Raw genomic sequence first — 22,667 nt, forward strand, 5'->3', positions numbered from 1 at the left:
CCTCAGTCCTGCCAGCCTCCGCTCTCCCATGCACCAATCCTGATCTCCTCCCACGATCGTTCTCTTTTCGGTCCCCTGCTGCAGTGTTAGAAAGCCCAGGGACTGCCACCATAGCCCTCTGCTCCGTGTGTCCTGTCCCCTGTGACGCCATCCTCCTCTGCACAGCGTGTCCGGTCTCCTGTGACAGTCTCCTGATGGTGGGGGAGGGGCCCGCACTCACACTGTCCCTGCGCCTTGTAGGCCGCATGTTCCCCCCAGGGGCCTGCAATGAGCTGCTCGATCCCCCCTGCTGTCCTAGAACACTAACCGGGCACCCCCTGGCCACTAACGCTGCCCGCTACGCCGCCGGACCCGACAGGGTCCCAGCAGAATCACCACCCCCCACCCTCCGCTGCGGTCCCGCATTGCGGTCCGGGGAGAACCGATCCGGCGGTCTGGACCTCCGTCCCCTCGTACCTGGCAAAGGCTCAAAGCCTTGTAACACAGTCCCCAGAGTGTCCTATAGCCATGAAGCCCCCCGCGCCGCTGCCTCCTCCCTAAGCTGGGCCAAGATCCTCTCCACATCAGCCATGCTGTCTGCTCCCTGGAACTTTCCCCCACGCTTGTGATGACTCATCAGGGCGGGGACAGAATTTAACACCTTCCATGGCCCCTCCCCCTCGGCACCAAACATTTTCCCTTTCTCATGATACCATCTCCCTGTTAACCCTGTCATGTCCGCCCTTCGCCTATGTATTTCTTACTTTGCTCCGGGCTTCTCTATAGGCTTGAATGGGGAGCTGACAAATCCACCTAGAGATGGTGGATTGAGAAGAAAGCTGTATCTTAAAGGTTCCCTCAGGAATGACAAAAAAGGCTCAGTCCATGTAAAAGTTGTAACTGAAGACACAAATAGCCTGTACCACATCCAGACAATAAAGGAAAATCTCTCTTAAATATCTCAGAGCAAGACGGTGATGGGAGAACAATGCCCTTGTTAAGGTGAACGGGAGAAACCAAACTGGAAAGAAAAGGTGCGCTGAGGCCTCATTAGAACCGTGTCCTTTTTAGCACAAGAAAGGCTTTAATATAAGATAAAGCAGGCCATAGATAATACGATTTTCTTTCCTGCAACCACTGGTGACAGGAAAGAAAGTCGCTCAATTCTCCTATCAACATAGTCAGTGTTGATGGGGGAATCCCTTTCGCTTAGCCAGAGGCGGCTCTAGGCTTTGTGAGACCTTAGGCAAAACTTAGACAGAAGGCCCCACTCTTGCCCATAATGGGAACAATAAGCTCCAGAGCTCCAGAAGTCTTAGGTTATGCGAGAGGTGAGTGTGACAGGGCTTTTAACTCTGCCTGCGCACTGTCACGTGCAGAGGCATAACTAGAAGCTTTAGGGCCCCGGTGCAAAAAAAAACATAAAGGGCCCCCAACCCTAGCCCAGAGCACTTTCCTGCCATTGCGGGGCCCTTTATTATGGTCCTGCAGTGGGACCCCTTCACATATTTTTCAACGGGCCCCCTTCCTGCTGCGCCCCCCCTCCTTGCAGATGCTTTCTAATTTGCTGGAAAGGTGGGAAGCACCATGATGTCACCCCGCATTTGACCAGCGGCCTTTGGTGCGCCGCAAGACAAAAAAGTTTGAGAAACACTGGCATAGATACTTGAGCTGAATTCTAAAGGTTCAAGGTCCACCTGAACATCTGCAGATTTTGAATAGTTCTCTGGAAATTGACTGACAGTATTCAAGTACCTGAATTCCCAGAGAGCAAAGCAGAGCGAGTACAGGGACTAGCAGCGTGGTGAAGACTTAAGATAAAATGGAGAGACCAAAATGAAGGACAACAAATTAATAATGTTATATATCCACCACAAAAAGCAGGTAGTGTTGATGTGTCGGAGAGATGGGGACATGTAAGTAAACATCCTTGATGTCCACAGAGGCAATGACTGACCATATAGATTCCATACAGAATATTTGTACCCGAAAGTATTGAGGACTTTTAAATCCCGAAAACTTTTGCTCTGAAACAATGGCTATGACCTATTAAGAGAGAAGCTGTGTCAGAGCAGTGTGGAGGTCTGCTAGTCTTTGTCGAGATGTTGGCAGGTTTGACAACATGAAGCAGGGCAGAGTTGGACATTCTAGCTTGTAGACCCTGGATACCATGTTTTGTATCCAAGTGTCTGAAATGTCTTGGATTCAGGCAGCTGCAAAAGCTAACAGGCATCCCCCACTCTGATAAGGAGAAGCATCTCCTTATTCTGAGGAGGACTTGTTCACAGGCTTGAAGGATTTAGGAGTCCAAGACTTGCAATGGAACTGAGTCACAGGCTTAACCTTGAACGTAAAGCTTGGAAGAAACAATTGATTATGTTTTTCCAGGGATGCGCCAAAGAGGCGTTCCCCATCAAAGAGCATATGCAATAAGTGCATCTTGCACTGATATTCCTCAAATCAACATATGGATCCATATGTGTACAGAAAGGAGACCCATTCTATATATATTTGGTGCATAATATCCACTAACACATTAACGCAGTAGTGTAAGACCACATACAAAAGCTTCAGTTGAAAAATATGTTAGGAGATCCAGGATCCCTAGATATATCTTTGGACCAGGCACCCACGATCTGACAGATAGACATGACAGCAATGACAGGTTGCAAGGCAGGGCCCACTAGGCAGAATAATGCCTTGAAAAGAGCTTTTATTCACATGAACTTTAAACACTGGGATGTCCTCCACAAGAACAGTCTTGTTAAGGCAGGAAATAGTGATCTATTATGGGAATGGCTCACTTCTTAAGGAATACCTCCTCAATAGGATATTGCTTAGCAAAGTATTTTAAAGGAGTAAATAATTTATCTGGAGGCCAGTCACTTTACAAAATGGGTTGCAGTAGTGAGTGCCCTGAAAACGTTTTAACAGGCTGGGGACTTTTAAAAGAACCCAGGTTGGTAAGTTTAGCAATTACAGATGCAGGTTACTCCAGGTCTAGACATGTGAATACTCCATCAGTAGGGACCAAAATGGTATCCTTAAGTTTAGGAGTTATATCAGCAGACTGCACCTCCTCATGTACCAACTCATCCAAAAGGCATAGGGTACACTCAACATCTTCAGTTGAATGTGCAGTGCAGCTGCAGCCACAGCGAAATCAGAGATGGACTCTGGAGGAAACAGAACGGGAGCACACTTGAGACCCCTGCATTCTGACTCAGCTTACATGGCTGTCATTTTTCCCCAAGGTTTAGACACAATTACATAAAATTCATCCATGGACAATACAGAGGGAGCCAAACCTGAAGGCATTAAATAAAACTCTGAAGAGTGTGTGGACTTAAGCAGGGGACAGTGATCCAGTCTATCAGTCTTGGATCCTTTTAGAAGGTACCCTGCCGTTGCTCATCAAGCAGTGATCTGGATGGCCAACAGGAACCTAGGCAGGGCAGTATACACGTTCTAGAGAGTCTTTGCGCCCCTCTGGCAGGGATGCTCTCAAGGGAGTCCTCGGGGACAGGTCCAATCTCCTGTAGGCAGCAGCATAACCCAGTGTTTCAGAATTACTTCTACCCTGTGTGAACAATTAAGACATTTTACGTTAATCATTAAATAATGTTTTTTTTTTTTTTTAGATATATTTAGCAAATGTGTATGGGGCAGCCATGTTTGCCATTGCATACCATACCAATGCATACTCTTTGCAGTACTACACAGCAGTTGTGTTATACATTCTCAAAATGCAAGTGTATGAGCTGAAAGGCAAAGATTGTTTGCAGTGAAATAGAGATTTTAGTAGTGGCAAATCTATAAATTCTTACACTGCGACAGCCTTCTTGCTACACCCCGCACTCGTCCGCAGTAAGCCTGCAGTCAGAAGGCGGCAGAGGACATCTTTTTACACCCAGACAAGTCTTGCATTTCATACTTATTTTTACCACTAGACTGAGCTTATATAGTGAAATACAGTATTTTCAAATCTGTTACACTGTTTTAATGTTGCATTTTAAAAGCAGCAGCAAGCCTGCTGATCTCACAGGTTTGCTAATCTGACAGAACACCACTATTTTTAAAATTCAATATCAAAACAGTCTGACAGATTTCAAAATACTGTATTTCACTATATCAGCTGAGTTTACTGGCAAAAATAAGTGTGAAATTCAAGGCTTGGGTGGGTGTAAAAAGATGTCCGCTGCCGCCTTCTGACTGCAGGCTTACTGCGGCCGAGTGAGGGGTGTAGCAAGGTGGCCGTCGTGGTGTAGTGACAGAATGTCACTTCAGTTACCTAATCCGATGGGTTACCGATTCTGACGGAACACCGGTACTCCCCAGCGCTTATCTCAAGCAGGTAAATAAAACCCAACGTTATTGTGTACTGGGCCTACCTGAGGTCTCCATTCACTGAAAAATTATCCCCAACGCAACAGAGTATACATATTGTGTGGAAAAGAGTCAAATGGTATAAATCATTTATTTGGGGACATATATTGCAACCTCTTTTGAAAACTGAGTCAGATATCATCAATACATTTATCAATACTGCATTTGCTCCCTTTAAATCAACAGCTTTTGTCTACTCGTATAGGCCTCTTATGTATGGGTACATGTATGTATATAATACTTATATACATAAACATATATATCCGCTTGGCTGAAATTTCTATATATATATACATATACATTTTCCTCTTTCTATATATATATATGCTTTTGTGAACTCATATTTTTTGGGCAGGTTTCAGTGGGACTTGCATTTGTTCGTAGTGTTTTTGTCTTGATTGTGGCTCTTCTTTACAAATTCTTCAAGGGTGCAAATGAGGTAAGAATTAAGGCAAACCTAAGAGGCATGCAAATGAATTAACATTTAAATTCACTGACGTCACAAGCACAGATGTGGAAAGGGGGAGGGGGGGGCAAACGGGGCAGATCCATAAGCCGAGGTTCGTGTCCCTCCGCCTTGCTGGAACTACTTTACAGCAGGTGAAATGGATTAGTTGGAACAGTAACATCGCCATGGCAATCAGTGTCATCACTAACCACTAACACATAGGAGACACACAGCTAGCATCAGTAAAACAATAAATAATATTATGCAGTACATTACTGATGCACAAGCTTTAGGGACTTATGAAATTACATTGCACACTTCACATTGTGGCAGTCGTTTTTTTTTTCCTTATTTTTTATCGTTTTTTTAATATATATTTATATATATATTATATATACTTTTAAAATTCTTTAGCAAATGACATTCTCATGCACACGAGTGTCTCAAACACAAGAAGCAAGTCCATTTATAGGTAGTCCAAGCAATTATTTTTGTTAATTTTTTTTTTTTCGGTTTTCATTGTGGAGATAGCTGCAAACTGAATGGAACATTGACATTTCTGTGCAGTCCGAAACGCGCCGGTGGGGGCGAGCTCATTTTTGAATGTCACACTGGAGCAGTAATACGATGGAAGGGTCGCTCTTTGCGGCTTCTTTGAACTCATCCAGCGTGATCTGGTCGTCTTTGTTCTTATCCATCTTGCTGAAAATCTTGTCTACCCTCTGCTCGGGCGTCAAGCCGTCCTCGTTCATTTTCATCATGATCACAGTACCCACCATTTTATAAATTGCCTAGGGAAGGGAAAGAAAGAATAGTCATTACTTATTTTGTTCCCTGGGGGCTGTTTGCAGTCATACAAAGTGATGAGACCCAATAAAATATATAAGAGTAGAGCAGAACAGTCATAGGCTGCTTGATGTCAGAAATGACAACTCCACCTTTTCTTCTCACCCTTTAGTCTTCCTCTCTCTTGGCCTTTCTGTATTTACTGTTCTATTATTTACCCCTTTTTATTTTTCCCAAAGACCAACCCTGAGCTGCTCTGACCATCAGTCTATATAAGGGAATACACAGTATATATACGTGAAGAATGGAATATCACTCAATGTGGTTATTTTCCTAAAATGTATCTAAAGCCACAACCTATTTTTTAAATTTTGATAGAGGAAGGAAGGGTTAAATTACCAGTCATTTTTTTTTGGCTGCCTGTGTCTTCAGGGACACAACAGGAAGTGAGGTGAAATCTCACCACACTAAAGGAAGTTGTTACTGGAGCCCCCCATTGGAAGTCTTTCTCTTTGTTCCTGTTCTAGTGACAACTCATAATTTTGGAGTTCCCATCACTTTCTGTCTCTATGACAACGGTCATCAGGGCAAATAGAGAGGGTGAAACAGAAACAGAAATCTAACAGGGGTTCTAACCCTTCCAGACTTCATCCAAACTACAAATTTACATTTGAATTTAGATACACTTTTCATCCTGAGACATGCATAGTATTGCCACGAACATGAGAGTGAGAGCAATGGTTTTAGGGCCATCTTTCATGATTACAGTGCCTTGAAAAGTATTCATAAACCTTGAAATTTTCCACATTTTGTCATGTTACAACCAAAAACATGAATGTATTTTATTGGGATTTTTTGTGACAGAACAACACAAAGTGGCACACAGTTGTGAAGTGAAAAGAAAATGATAAATGGTTTTCAAAATTTTTTACAAATAAATATCTCAAAAGTGTGGCGTGCATCTGTATTCAGCCCCCTTTATTCTGATGCCCCTAACTAAAATCTAGTGGAGCCAATTGCCTTCAGAAGTCACCTAATTAGTAAATAGAGTCCATCAGTGTGTAATTTAATCTCAATATAAATACAGCTGTTCTGTGAGGCCCTCAGAGGTTACTTAGAGAACCGGAAACAGCATCATGAAGACTAAGGAACACACCAGACAGGTCAGGGATAAAGTTGTGGAGAAGTTTAAAGCAAGGTTAGGTTATAAAAAAAACATTCCAAGCTTTGAGCATCTCACGGAGCACTGTTCAATCCTTCATCTGAAGATGGAAAGTGTATGGCACAACTGCAAACCTACCAAGACATGGCCGTCCACCTAAACTGACAGGCCGGGCAAGGAGAGCATTAATCAGAGAAGCAGCCAAGAGGCCCATGGTAACTCTGGAGGAGATGCAGACATCCACAGCTCAGGTGGGAGAATCTGTCCACAGGACAACTATTAGTTGTGCACTCCACAAATTTGACCTTTATGGAAGAATGGCAAGAAGAAAGCCATTTTTGAAAGAAAGCCATAAGAAGTCCCGTTTGCAGTTTGCGAGAAGCCATGTGGGGGACACAGCAAACATGTGGAAGAAGGTGCTCTGGTCAGATGAGACCAAAATTGAACTTTTTGGCCTAAAAGCAAAACGCTATGTGTGCCGGAAAGCTAACAATTGCAGATCACCCTGAACACACCATCCCCACTGTGAAACATGGTGGTGGCAGCATCATGTTTTTAGGATGCTTTTCTTCAGCAGGGACAGGGAAGCTGGTCAGAATTGATGGGAAGATGGATTAAGCCAAATACAGGGCAATCCTGGAAGAAAACCTGTTGGACTCCGCAGTCCTTGAGACTGGGGCGGAAGTTCACCTTCCAGGAGGACAACTACCCTAAACATACTGCCAGAGCTACAATGGAATGGTTTAGATCAAAGCATATTCATGTGTTAGAATGGCCCAGTCAAAGTCCAGACCTAAATCCAATTGGAAATCTGTGGCAAGACTTGAAAATTGCTGTTCACAGAGGCTCTCCATCCAGTCTGACAGAGCTTGAGCTATTTTGCAAAGAAGAATGGGCAAAAATGTCACTCTCTTGATGCGCAAAGCACATTTTATTAAAATAAATGTAAAAACTATTAAAAAAAAATTGATTTAAATACAAAAATCCAATTTTTTAAAAATGCTCTTAACAGCAAGTGGTTAAATGAAATTATACAAAGCAATGTTTTGATGGGACTTTGCAGGTATCATAATTATAATCAATCCAATATCATAGCTAAAATTATATATTTTCTCAATAATGCTTTAAAACCACTAAATAAAAACTGATAGAAATGACAGTCATATCTTGCAAGCCCACCCCACCCAGGGTCCCATCATTAATGTATAGCATACATGTTAGATCTTGGTATTAATTACTGATGGGACTGTACTGGACTCGCAACACATTTCATGAACTGTATTCATTTCTTCAGGAGAACATAGAATCTGTCTCCAAGGATTTATAGAGTCACCCCTCAGGTAATAAATATACACTATATTACCAAAAGTATTGGGACACCTGCCTTTATACGCACATGAATTTTAATGGCATCCCAGTCGTAGTCCATAGGGTTCAATATTGCGTTGGCCCACCCTTTGCAGCTATAACAGCTTCAATTCTTCTGGGAAGGCTGTCCACAAGGTTTAGGTGTGTGTCTAAGGGAATGTTTGAACAATTCTTGCAGAAGCACATTTGTGAGGTCAGGTACCGATGTGGACGAAAAGGCCTTGCACCTTTCAAAGGCAAACACATTTAAAATGATGGTATATCTTTTAAATGAGGGCACTGACAGAAACCAATCTGTGTGAGGAAGGTTTAGAACTTTTGACTATTCCTTCCTGTGCCAAGGTCAACTGATCTCACATTCACTGTACAGGTGTCTCAGGTACAGAAGTTGAAGGAAAATGTCAGAAATAAAATCCTGATAGTTTTTTTTTCTAGTTTTGCATTAACATGACTATTTTTGACTGGATAGAGGCTTTAGGGCTGGCTTCATATCTGTGGACTGCACTTATGTGTGCTTTACTGCGATACATAATAACATTTGATCTGCAGTGTGGGGCCCCAATGCACCTTGAACATGGTTGCAATGCACCATGAAAAAATCTGTGCCTCGTGGTGCAATGTGTTCATAAAAAATAGAAAAGTCAATTTTTTTGTTCTTTGTGGTGTGCTGGCAGCACATTCATTAGGCCTCATTTAGATATGCCTTGGTTGAAATGCTGCGATTTGCGTCAGCGGCAAAATGTACATGACATGTAGAGATTGCAACACATTCAAGCTACATAGTTACATAGTAGACGAGGTTAAAAAAAGACACAAGTTCATCAAGTCCAACCTATGTGTGTGATTATATGTCAGTACTACATTGTACAGTTGTGCTCGTAAGTTTACATATCGTGGCAGAATTTATGATTTCTTTGCCATTTTTCAGAGAATATGAATGATAACACAAAAACTTTTCTTTCACTCTACTACATTAGGGGTCAATGGACCACATTAAATGTTAAGTAGTGAGATAGGAAAAAAGTGCAGGTTCTAATTTTGTTTTGGCAACCCATTGTAAGTGAAAGGGCTGCATTAGTGCAATACATGTTAATATGCACATCACCATGCCTTAATGTATGTGTAATAAAGGAGATGGTAGGTGTGAAGGGGTCCTGAATGTTTCAGAGGTGGGGTGATGCAAAGCTCTGCCCTTAGCCATAAATCTATGCCCTTGCATGGCTATACTGTGGCTGGTGGCCAACTTGGAAACCTTGTCCAGTCTTTGTATCACAGCTCCAGAGGTAACCCCATCCCTTTCCCAACGTGTAATTCCTTAGACATAAACATGAATAATCATGTGTATGTAGAAACTCTAATCAGCACAATTTCCTGAAGCTGGATGGATTGTGCAGGTATATCTGGCTACCATCTAGCATACAGTTGTGCTCATAAGTTTACATACCTTGGCAGAATTTATGATTTCTTGGCCATTTTTCAGAGAATATGAATGATAACACAAAAACTTTTCTTTCACTCATGGTTAGTGTTTGGCTGAAGCCATTTATTATCCCCAGTTCTTAATACCGTGTATTGCCCCCTTTAACATCAATGACAGCTTGAAGTCTTTTGTGGTATTTATGGATGAGGCTCTTCATCTTCTCAGATGGTAAAGCTGCCCATTCCTCTTGGAAAAAGCCTCCAGTTCCTGTAAATTCTTGGGCTGTCTTGCATGAACTGCACATCTGAGATCTCCACAGAGTGGCTCAATGATATTGAGGTCAGGAGACTGAGATGGCCACTCCAGAACCTTCAGTTTATTCTGCTGTAACCAATGACAGGTGGACTTGGCCTTGTTTTGGATAATTGTCATGTTGGAATGTCCAAGTACATCCCATGCGCAGCTTCCTGGCTGATGAATGAAAATGTTCCTCCAGTATTTTTTGATAACATGCTGCATTCATCTTGCCAACAATTTTGACTAAGTTTCCTGTGCCTTTGTAGCTCACACATCCCCAAAACAAGGAATGGTGTACCTTTCATCATAGGCCTTGTTGACTCCTCTCCAAATGAAGCATTTATGGTTGTGGCCAAAAAGCTAAATTTTGGTCTCATCACTCCAAATGACTTTGTGCCAGAAGGTTTGAGGCTTGTCACTGTGCTGTTTGGCATACTGTAAGTGGGATACTTTGTGGCATTTGCGTAGTAATGGCTTTCTTCTGGTGACTCGACCATGCAGCCCATCTTTCTTCAAGTGCCTCCTTATTGTGCATCTTGAAACAGCCACACGTGTTTTCAGAGCGAAAGAAAAAAGGGTACACCAGCCTTGTGCATTATCCTTAGATATATTTTATTAAACATTGAATAATTGGGCTCTGAGGAAGAATGTAATCCTTTGAAACGCGTCAGCCGGCAGTGGCCCCTGAAATCTCCTCTGTTACCACCTGGAGTCTGTTGTCACTCAGACCAATTGCTGTCGTCTGGAGATTATTTCTAATGAGTTTTCTTCCATACGTTTGTGAGTTTTTTTATTCAACTTTTAATAAAATATATAATAGATATATAAAATATATCTAAGGATAATGCACAAGGCTGGTGCACCCTTTTTTCTTTCTTTCCTCTTTGACTGATAGGATACCCCTATTCTTGAGGGCAGCAAGGCCGGAGGCATTATCTATTACGACTTTTAGTCCATCTGGTAATTCACTTGTGCTCAGGAGTGTTTGTTTTCTGCTATCATGTTTTCAGAGAGTCCTATATTTCACCTGAAGTTATTTGTGAGTTTTTCTTTGCATCTTGAACAATTTTCCTGGCAGTTGTGGCTGAAATTTTAGTTGGTCTACCTGATCGTGGTTTGGTTTCAACAGAATCCCTCATTTTCCACTTCTTGATTAGAGTTTGAACACTGCTGATTGGCATTCTCAATTCCTTGGATATCTTTTTAGATCCCTTTCTTATTTTATACAGTTCAACTACCTTTTCCCGCAGATCCTTTGAAAATTCTTTTGCTTTCCCCATGATTCAGAATCCAGAAACGTCAGTGCAGCACTGGATGAAAGATGCAAGGGTCTGTCAGGAGTCCAGAAACACATTGACCTTTTATACACACACACTTATTACAAGCAAAAAGATCACAGGTGAGGATGGTTATCTTTAATAGCCATTCAAACCCCTTTGTGTCAACTTGTGTGCATGTTATCAGGCCAAAATCACCAGGACATGTAAACTTTTGATCAGGATCATTTGGGTAGTTTATGTTCTCATTACGATTTAAAAAGAGTAAACACAGTTGATTGATAATAAATGGCTTCAGCAACCATGAGTGAAAGAAACGTTTTTGTGTTCATATTCTCTGAAAAATGGCCAAGAAATCATAGATTCTGCCAGGGTATGTAAACTTATGAGCACAACTGTATATCCCTGTGTGTTGTGGTCGTTCAGGTTTTTGAAACTATCGATGCTCCCCTCTGAAACCACCACCTGTGGAAGAGAATTCCACATCCTTGCCGCTCTTATAGTAAAGAACCCTCTACACAGTTTATGGTTAAACCGCTTTTCTTCTAATGAGTGGCCACGTGTCTTATTAAACTCCACTCCGCGGAAAAGTTTTATCCCTATTGTGGGGTCACCAGTACAGTATTTGTAAATTGAAATCATATCCCCTCTCAAGCGTCTCTTCTCCAGAGAGAATAAGTTCAGTGCTCGCAACCTTTCCTCATAACTAAGATCCTCCAGACCCTTTATTAGCTTTGTTGCCCTTCTTTGTACTCGCTCCATTTCCAGTACATCCTTCCTGAGGACTGGTGCCCAGAACTGGACAGCATACTCCAGGTGAGGCTGGACCAGAGTCTTGTAGAGTGGGAGAATTATCATTTTATCTCTGGAGTTGATCCCCTTTTTAATGCATGCCAATATTCTGTTTGCTTTGTTAGCAGCAGCTTGGCATTGCATGCCATTGCTGAGCCTATCATCTACTAGGACCCCCAGGTCCTTTTCCATCTTAGATTCCCCCAGAGGTTCTCCCCCCAGTGAGTAGATTGAAGGTGAATGGGGAAGCACCGTAAACACATGCAATGCACGAGGTTGTCTACAAAAATGGGGTTAAAACAGGTGGCGATGAGAAGGTGTCACACATCCTCACCATCTGTTAATCACCTCTGAAGCATGATCTGAATGCAGATTGTGCTTCAGAGGAAAGGTAGATTTAAATATATGTCTAAATCTACACTTATGGATGGACTTCCATATCGCAACATAACTGTACATTAATAAGCAAAGCGTTGCTGAGGTGTGAAGGTGGCCTTACTGAGAGAAAATCAGAAGGCTGCTACTGCCATCTGAAAATGTTGTGGCTGTCTGATTTCAATACTTCTGGCTGGGTTCACACCTATGCGTTTCGCAGTGCGTTTACAGTTTTGCAGAAATGTACTACAGTCCATTTAACATGATTTCCTATGTGTTACGTTCACATCTGTGTGTTTTCAACTGGTGTGTTTTTTGGAAAGGGTCAGGGACTTGCCTGCATCAGGTTGGGTTTTTAGTTCCATAGACTTCAATGGAAATGCAGCAGAAACGCATCAAAAACACAGTGCTTGCATTTTTTATGAGTTTCTACTGTGTTTCTGCTGGTTTTTCTTGCATGACAACAGACACCTCTAAAAAAATGCAAAACCCAAAATGCTTCAAAAACGCATTAAAAACATGTAAAAACGCATGTAAAAAAAATGCAAAACACACCAGTAAAATGCATCAATGGCAACCCGCACAGGTGTGAACGTAGTGTCCGAGACACTTACCTGGATCAAGGACACGGATTAGAAAGTTACAATAAAGCCGGAGATCCTGATCTGTATACTTATTCAAGGTCAGAATTTCGGGAAAGTACTGAAGCGTCAGGAGCAGAATGACAGGGAACTAGCATTTTCAGAGGCAGAGAGCAGCACGGTTCCTAACTACAGGTTTGGTTTAGGGTCCCATTCATATTACCATATTGCAGCTCCAGTCATTTTGAATGACACCCCAAACAAATCTTTCCAATGACCTGTGTTGTAGTACATTGTAATACACTGCAGTGGACTGCAATACCAAAATGCAGCGGGTATACTTTTAGGTTTGTTATGGTGTTTTAGGCAAACCATTCAAATGAATTGGCTGCTTTAAAGCAGAACTCCAGCCAATGACTAGCCCTATAAAAAATGTAAATAACATAACCAGCGTTTACTGCAATATTCAACTTCAATCAACAAATATCACCCACAGTACTGTTTTCCTGTCTCTAGAATTCCTCAGTCTGATGGCCAGCATCAATTAACCCACTTCCTATGAGCCCAGGTTATTCCAGACCTGCCCTAGCCTGTGAATGGGCAGCGTAATGAGAAGCAGAAGTGTGATGAACTCTTCTCTCTGTCACTCTGTTCTCTTCTCCTATCAGCGAGCATCTTTTCAGATCATGAACTGATTGACCCCTTGTGCTGCTTCTTCCTCTCACACTCCAGCCCTGCTTTACAGGGGTTGCAATAGCCTGGTGCCAGGTCACATTCAGGTACTTACACTGTTTGCATTGAAAAAATACACTCACCGGCTACTTTATTAGGTTCACCCGTTCAATTGCTTGGTAACACAAATTGCGAGTCAGCCAATTACATGGCAGTAACTCAATGCATTTAGAAATCTAGATGCGGTGAAGACGACTTGCTGAAGTTCAAACTGAGCATCAGAATGGGGAAGAAAGGGGATTTAAGTGACTTTGAACGTGGCATGGTTGTTGGTGCCAGACGGGCTGGCCTGAGTATTTAAAAAACTGCTGATTTGGAATTTTCATACACAACCATCTCTAGGGTTTACAGAGAATGGTCCGAAAAAGAGAAAATATCCAGTGAGCGGCAGTTGTGTGGAGGAAAATGCCTTGTTGATGTCAGAGGAGAATGGACAGACTGGTTTGAGCTGATAGAAAGGTGACAGTAACTCAAATAACCACTCATTACAACCAAGGTATGCAGAATACCATCTCTGAACGCACAACACATCGAAACTTGAGCAACAGAAGACCACACCGGGGGCCACTCCTGTCGGCTAAGAACAGGAAACCGAGGCTACAATTTGCACAGGCTCATCAAAATTGGACAATAAAAGGTTGGAAAAACTCTGATGAGTCTCGATTTCAGCTGCGACATTCAGATGGTGGGGTCAGAATTTGGCGTAAAACATGAAAACATGGATCCATCCTGCTTTGTATCAACGGTTTAGGCTGGTAGTGGTGGTGTAATGGTGTGGGAAATATTTTCTTGGCACACTTTGGGCCCTTAGTACCAATTAAGCATGGTATAAACACCACGGTCTACCTGAGTATTGTTGCTGACCATGTCCATCCCTGTATGAATACATCTTCTGATGGTGAGTTCCAGCAGGATAATGCACCATGTCACAAAGCTCAAATCATCTCACCACTGGTTTCTTGAACATAACAATGAGGTCACCGTACTCCACTGGCCTCCACAGTCACCAGATCTCAATCCAATAGAGCACCTTTGGGATGTGGTGGAACCGGAGATACAATCATGGATGTGCAGCCGACAAGTCTGGAGCAACTGCGTGATGCTATCATGTCAATATGGACAAAAATCTCTGAGGAATGTTTCCAATACCTTGTTGAATTTATGCCATGAAGAAATAAGGCAGTTCTGTTGGCAAAAGGGGGGTCCAACCCGGTACTAGCAAAGTGTACCTAATATTAGTGACTGGTGAGTGTACATTTAATGGGGTGTTAAAGCGGACCCTCCTCCTGTCCCAACTCTATAAACCTGTCAATAGTGAAGGGGGGAGATAAACAGCTACTGTCATGAATGAACACAAGAGTGATTGGTACCGATCGCTTTTTGTGTACAATCAGGAAAAGAAGGAATTGGTAAATACGACATATATAACCTGCACTTCATTACTGCTGGTGGGAGAAACAGAAGAATCTGGCAGCACAGTGGGAAGGGAGGTTTACACAGGGGAATCGGTGCCTAATCGCTGGGTTCGATCCCCCTGTCGCTCCCTCTGAAGCAGTTGAGAGTCAGCAGGAGCTGCAGGGCGAGTCACAGGGGGATTGCATACCTCCCAACTGTCCTGGATCCTGAGGGACCTTCCCGAAACTTCAACCAAGTCCCACAGGTCCGGGCTGTATCCTGGAGCAGAAGGCCACAACAAGTTATCGGCTTCCCTAACTTAATTTGCAGTAAGCTGGTAGGGAGAGATGCTGGCGACTGCAGTGGCAGCTGGCAGGGGACCACTGTGTTGGGAAATTAGTGCAATAAGCATGAGCAGTTCTGGGCCGAGACAAATGGGGAGCGCACCATGCAAGTGCCCTATATGCTACTAAATGCCCTGGGTTCAGACTGCCTCTGTATTTCAGCAAAGTTTACTTACAGTGGGAACTGCCCAGAGATGTGATGTGGTGTGATGCGGGAACTGCCGCTGAATTTCAGAGTGTTCTCACCTTCTGCAGAGTGCATCCACCACAGGACTACATGCTTTGGCAGTGTGACGGTGCACTTCCTCCACCATTACAGCATTGTTATGTACTAATGAATACAGAGCATTTGTGTCTTTTACATCTGCCTGGAGTTCAGCTTTACCTTTGTTCACTTTTTTATTAAGGCCTCATGCACACACTTTTTGACACTACTGTTAGGGGCAACACGTGTTTTTAACTGCCTCTAAACTCCCCTGCATGTTATCCTATGTGTTCATGCACACATAGGCTTTTAGCCACGTTTTATGGCAGGAGAGTTTAGTGGCAGAAAAAAAAAAACACTGACAGTGCTTCATGAGAGGAGTAGCATTTTTGCTCTTAAAAGGTACAGTCCAGTCTGAGCTCGTTTGGCTGTACTTCTCCTATGGATCACAGGATTGCAGTTCGCTTTGCACTCCTGTGACCCGTTTTCAGGTCTGAAGTCCGCTCTCTGCTGACGTCACGGGTGTCAGTCCAGGCACCGCTTCATCACGACAATAAAATCTGGATCTGCCAGGTGCCTGGACTCACACCTGGCTCAGACTCTCAGTGAGCCGCTGAGAGCCTGAGCCGGCTGCCTCCTCCACAGCCCAGCGATCCAATGAGCGTGGAGGAGCAGAGCAGAGAGCTGTGACTGACAGTCAGCAGCTCTCTGCTCAGGGAGCTCCGAAAATGATCAAGTGATCAGCGGTATTCGTTCGTTTGGTTCGTTTGAGTAGAGACGCTGGGGGACAGATGCAGCATCGGACCTATACTGCATCCACCGAGGTAAGTATGATTGTAAAAAAAAATCCTTTACTTCTTATTTAAACTCTCTTTAAACACAAAACTCTGCTCAACGCTGGTGCCCAGCGCACTTTTTTTCTAAGCGGAGGCTGCCAGAGTCCTTAACAACCAGTAAATAGCTGGATGAGTGGAGTCATCAGCTTTCAGCGGGGCTGACAGCTGAATGTAAAAAAAATGGCAATAAAAAAATTGAGAAAAAAACAGCGTTGGGGTTACCCCCCCCCCCCCAATCCATACCAGGCCCTTTGGATTTTAAGGGGAGCCCCATGTCAAAATGGAAAAAAAGGAAACAGTGTGGGGCCTCCCTCCCATAATCCATATCAGACACGGGTGGCCCTGCCCCTTGTGATGTTATTGACTAGAGCAAGCTGGGTCAATGACATCACAAGGGAGCGTGGTCACCCAGTGACATCACCTGGTGGCCCACCTCTTCATTTAGTTAGCGGCAGGAGGCAGTGGAGCTGTCAGATAGCAGGAACCTTAATCGATTGCTGACCTATATAATTTTTATATCATGTTGGTGGCCAGCGTTCATCGTGATTGACAATAGATCTGTAACGCAGGACATTGTTTTTTTTTTTTTAATAAAGAACTTGTCAAAAACTCTGTGTGCATTTTTATTTACTTTTTGACACTTCTCTGGTGAATGAGTAGGGGTACAATGTACCCCGTACTCATTCACATGGGGGGCCAGGATCTGGGGCTGTTAAAGGGAGCTTCCAGATTCCGATAAGTCACCCCCCACACCCCCACAACTACTAGGCTAGGGTTGTGGGGAAGAGGCCCTTGTCCTCATCAACACCCACCCCAAAGCACCCTCCCCATGTTGAGGGCATGTGGCCTAGTATGGTTCGGGGGGGGGGACGGGACAAGCAAGTGGGCTGCATACTCGGATAAGGGTCTGGTATGGATTTTGGGGGGGACCCCAAAACAGTTTTTTTCTCAATTTTTATTGCTGGCAATGATTTTGTTTACATTCAGCTGTCAGCAGGAAAACCCGCTGACAGCTGATGACTCCTTAAGATTCTGATAAGTCACCCTGCGCACCCTCAAAATCACCTGGCTAGGGTTGTGGGAAGAGGCCCTTGTCCTCATCAACACCCACCCCAAAGCACCCCCCCCCCATGTTGGGGGCATGCGGCCTGGTATGGTACAGGATGGGGGGGAGCAAGTGGGCTGCATGCTCGGATAAGGGTCTGGTATGGATTTTGGGTATGGGGTTTCCCTTAAAATCTATGGATGGATTGGGGGGACCCCCACACTTTTTTTTTCTCCATTTTTTAATTGCTGGCAATTGTTTTGTTTGCATTCAGCTGTCAGCGGGAAACCCTGCTGACAGCTGATGACTCATCTTTTGTTAAGGATGCAGCGGCCAGCTTGCCGGCCTTGCTCCTTAATGTTAACGCTAATAAAGATATCTTACACTCTGTGCTAAACACTGCTAAATGCCAGCAAAAAAAAATGCAAAAAAAAATTGTGTTTTTTTTATACAGCCTATTTTTTAGCAGTTTTTAGCTTCCAGTGTGCATGAAGCCTTATCAATGAAATAGAGGTCTATATGCTGAAAAAAACCCAAACCTAATAATTTCAGTTACTGTCCTCTTCTCTGTTTAGGTTATGCACATCTTCATTACTATGATTGGGCATATTTAATAGCACTGAATACGCTTGAACTGGGTTGCTATAGCACCATTTGCTTGTAACTATTAGTTTACAAGTATCTATAATAATGGAAGAAATGCCTCAAATGCATCTACGGTAAAAACGCCATGGCTGAAAGATCATCAAACACACTTCTTACCCTTGGAGACCAAAGTCTGATTAATGCTGTTAATTAGTGTGTGGATTCTTAGGTTACTAAGTATGCAAAGCTTTAATCGCAATAGCCCAGCCCCTCTGGTTCAGTGAACCTCTGTACAGTCGTTGGTTCAGTGAGCTGGGGCACAAAATCAAGTCATTGTTTGCTCAGAAGTAAGAAGTAGTCCCTGCTGTAGCCATGGTCCTGTCATGACCATGCTAAATGAGTCTGCACTGTGTCTGCAGGCCCCTCAAGACGAGCCATTCAGTGGTGATGCAGATCCCAGAAGGCAGACCCTTTACAGAAAATTAGAACACCAGATTAGTGAAAACCGTTCCAGTTGCTGAACTGGGGCGCCAAGAAGTTTGAAGAACATTAAATTGGGTCATGCTAAAATACTTTATTCATGACTTAGTTGGTCGGCAAAAAAAAAAAAATCTGCATTTCTAACTGCAGTCAAAAGAAAACAAGAATACATTTTAATTACATGAAATGCCCAGAAGTGCAAGTAAAAAGCTCTTCAATGTAATCTTGTATACTCTAGTTACATAGCTTATGTAAGAAACATTGCTACTTCTTTGAATAAACTGTTCAAGGATAACTCATGCTTGCAGTTGGGAATGTTCCTTACAATCAGACCTATTCTGGACAGTATGACAACACAAATGTCCAAGTAAAGCGTCAAATCCAGTTATAAATATCGACAAAATAGTTAAACAGAATCTGTCAAAAAGAAGACTGCTGCAGGTATAAAATAGTAGCACCTCGAAGTGTTTGCAGCAACATCCAGGACCCTGTGATCATAACCATATGAGGAGCTATTCAAAGCAAAGTAGAGTCAGCTGGGCCATCATAGTAATAGACAATAGAAATGTGTAATAGACAGGAGGTAGGGGAAAGCTTTAACATTATTGGGAAATGGAGCTTTGCCTTTCAGAACAGCCCACCATGATCGCAGGGTGCTAGAGGCTGCTGCAGGTCTTCTACTTAAGGTCTTCTACTTAAGGTCTTCTACTTAAACATCCTATCTGTGAGTTGTAAATGAACCTTCTCCATGACGATCTCCTGTGCTGAGGGCAGGGCTTTTTTCAGTTGGAATGTGGCGGAACTCCGTTCAGCTACCTCCAGCTCTTGCCCTCCACTCCCAACTCACCATTGTCACTGTGTTTGTGTCTGTGTTTACAAGGACAGCTTTCTTCTTGGCGGCTCATACATTCCTGCCTACCCTGCACTCATGGTGGGGACAAAGGAGATGCAGATGCTGGTGCAGTGTGGGATTGGGCATCACGTGGCAAGCTGCACTGTGACCCCCAACTGTGCCCAGGTGCACAGATGCTGACCAATGATCTCTCTGCAAGTGGGAGAGAGAGGCGGAGCCACCTACACTGATGAAAGATACTAGAGCTAGCGTACATAGGTGAGATTTGAGGAAGCATTTGGGGGGATGAGGACTGTGGAGGTGGATGCATGTAGAGGTCAGAGCTGAGGAAGGGTGGAAATAAGATGTGGACAGCCTGTGAAAGAGTGCTGAACCTTAGCACTCCCCTAAACACTGTACTCTGCACTCTGTACATAATGCATAATGGGACTCCGCACATTATGCACTCCTGGTTTTATTGCCCTTTTATGACCTCTTCACTGTTGGGCTCACCCACCGTTCCATGCGGTTCGGGGAGGGTATGTGGTTGAGTTCCATGAGTTCAAATGAAATAGAAAAGATTCAACTAAGCTTTGGAGGGGCCTGAACTGTCTATCTGCAGGGTTCTAGGTAAGAATAAGCTAAGGTTCAGCCTGAACTAAGGTCTGCCCAAACATATGGGAAACTGGCAAATGACAGCGGGCCGCTAGCCCAATTAGATGTGACCACTGAATTCCCCAACAAGGGAGCAAGGATGCTGATAACATCAATGACCTAATCTGACTACGTGGCCATGTTTGGTCATTGACCTTAGCCGAATATGGTCATCTGACCTTATTAGGTCAATGATGTCTCCAGCATCCCTGCCCCTTTGCCATGTGCAGCTGCACGGCAGGGAATTCCACAGCCGCAGCTTATTGGGCCAGTGGCCTTTTGTCACGTGGTAGTTTCCCACAGTTTTGAGACAAACTAATTTTGACCTGAACCTTACCTCATCCTTAGTTCTAGGTTGCTAGCTGAGTATCACTGCTCTAAATGCTTATGGAAAAAGTTATTTTTAAGGTGAATCTCCAAGGAAAAAAATGTTTTTCTTCTGCTGTGTATGAAGAAATTACCTCTAATGATGCTTATCCGTGGCTTGCATTACTGTACTGTAAAAATCCTAGTTTGATTGCTGCCTGAAAGTATAGCCAATGCACTGCAACACAAGAGCTGTGGCTCTCATACACACAAACTGCATTGTTGTTGGCCCACCCCTTCCTCTTCCCTCACCCATTCAGAGAATGCCTTGTATTTTCACTGCTGACAGTATAGCACAAGCTGTACCTTCTGGCATCAATGAAGCTAAGATTTTGAGGGTACACTGTAGTGATGCAAGCCTAGGGTAAGCATCATTATACTTTTGTAAGAAGTAGAAGTAAAAAAAATACTTTCTTCCTCTTAAAAGTGAACCCTGCATAAAATATGCAAGGTCTCCTTTTTTAGGTGAACCTTTTTAAATAGCAGTTTAAATGTTTAAAAAAACCTTGTAGAGGTGAGAAAATTGGGTTTTCCTTCTCTGGCTTCCACCCGCATGCCTCAGCAAGGGTGATGCCATCCTTGTTCTGGTGAGATCTGAGGAATGTAGAGTACTCCAAATCTCATTGAGAGGACACTCACAGTACTGTGCTGCAGCATCTTATTGCCAGATTTGGGGTACTAAGCATTCCCCGGGATCTCATTGGCAGGAGGATATCATCACCCCCTGCATTATGGAAGCCAGAGGAAAGGTGGGTATAATATCTTGTTTATTTACATCTACAGGTGATTTTTTAATGCTTTCCAGGCTTTAGCAAGTGGGGCCACTCAAAAAGCGGTCTGCTTGAGGACCCACTTACATTTTTGCAGTGTTAACGTGTATTTTGCTAGGGCGCCCCATCGAAATGAATATGCAACAAAATTTATAATGCAAAACACTAACCAATAGTGTAAATGGGCCCTCAAAGTACATGTAAACTCTAAAAACAGCTAGTTTGCGAAAGCCATGGTTTTTGTTTTTAGAAAAATACTTTTTTTTTTCATGAGCAAAAAACGCATTTTTCATTATTTTTTGCATCTACAGTATAAGTTCTACTGATCTCCTCTAGCCTCTTTCAGCCACTTCCTATTGCTATGCACTCACTCCAGCATAGGCTGCACATCATTGCTTTGTACTGGCTGATAGTGACAGCGATGGACAGCACCTGTTCAATGTGTGGACTCAACCAGAAACACGTTGGACAGGGTAAAAACACATGAGCACAATTATAAGGCAACTGTCCCCCTAGATCAGGAAGAGCCTTAAAGCGGAACTAGACCCTCCTATCCTTTATAGCCAGGGAAGCTGCAATCTTAGCCTATGATCTGCAGTTGCCATTGTGCTGCACATGTGAACTGTAATGACATTTGATGTGTTGACATTTCAGTTGAGAGCATAAGCAACTGTGACAGTTATCATTTATAACACGCCTTGTTTTGAGAAGCAGTTAAAAGGATGGGTTTAGTTCCGTTTTAACAATGACCTTCATGGCAGGATCACCAAGTATTCCTATAATGAAAGCTGCAGAGTAAAAAACTCATGACACATTTTGAAATTGCATTAACATGTTAAAGCTTTTAGGAGATTTTAAAGATTCTGTGAAGTCCAGTTTATGTGTATAAATTCTCATTGCTCTTCTAAATCATCTTTCAGTGCAGGATTACAAGCCTTGCAACCTCCGGGTACATGGCAAGTGAACTGTGTAAGAAACATATTACGATGCAGTTACAGTGTTCCAGCAAACTGTCACAATGCTGTGTTAATACATTCTTAGTTTCATGAATTATGTACTCAGTGGTGCAGAATATGACAAACACATTCATTTTAAACAGCACCTGGAGGGATGCAGTACATCATCTGTCTTTACTCGTCTATGACATCACTAAGTAACGCTATGGAAGCTGTACGCAGGAAGCAGGCAGGGTGCCGATATTTACATAGATGGGTGCGATGGTTTCACTATACATATGACAAGGACGTAGCTCTGTTGTGCAATGTGTGTGAAACACGTTAAAATGGTTCAAACGTTTCCATTGACCTGGGCTATAGTTTTATATCATGCTGCTCCTAGGTATAGGTGCCCAAGAATGCATCTCTGTACAAGTTGCACTGCTCTTGTCTTCAATAGGGATGAGCCAGATGTTCGAGTGGAATGTAAGTTCGACTCGAACATCGGGTGTTTGCCTATTCGCCGAACAGCAAACATTATGCGGTGTTCGCGGCAAATTCGAAAGCCGCGGAACACAGTTAAAGTCTATGAGACATTAACATGAAAAAACAAAAGT

At 43.2% G+C, this 22,667-nt stretch overlaps 1 protein-coding gene across 1 annotated transcript in view; it reads right to left on the minus strand.

Moving 5' to 3' along the window:
• Window positions 1–4,885: 4,885 nt before the first annotated feature.
• VSNL1 (visinin like 1) overlaps window positions 4,886–22,667 on the minus strand; it is a 229,831-nt gene continuing 212,049 nt past the window's right edge. Inside the window, exon 4 of the mRNA XM_073625348.1 lies at window positions 4,886–5,604. Coding sequence (XP_073481449.1) covers window positions 5,407–5,604 — 198 coding nt within the window. The 3' untranslated portion in view covers window positions 4,886–5,406. The remainder of the gene's footprint in view (window positions 5,605–22,667) is intronic.

The sequence above is a fragment of the Aquarana catesbeiana genome, linkage group LG04, assembly GCF_042186555.1.
Source record: "Aquarana catesbeiana isolate 2022-GZ linkage group LG04, ASM4218655v1, whole genome shotgun sequence".
NCBI lineage: Eukaryota > Metazoa > Chordata > Amphibia > Anura > Ranidae > Aquarana > Aquarana catesbeiana.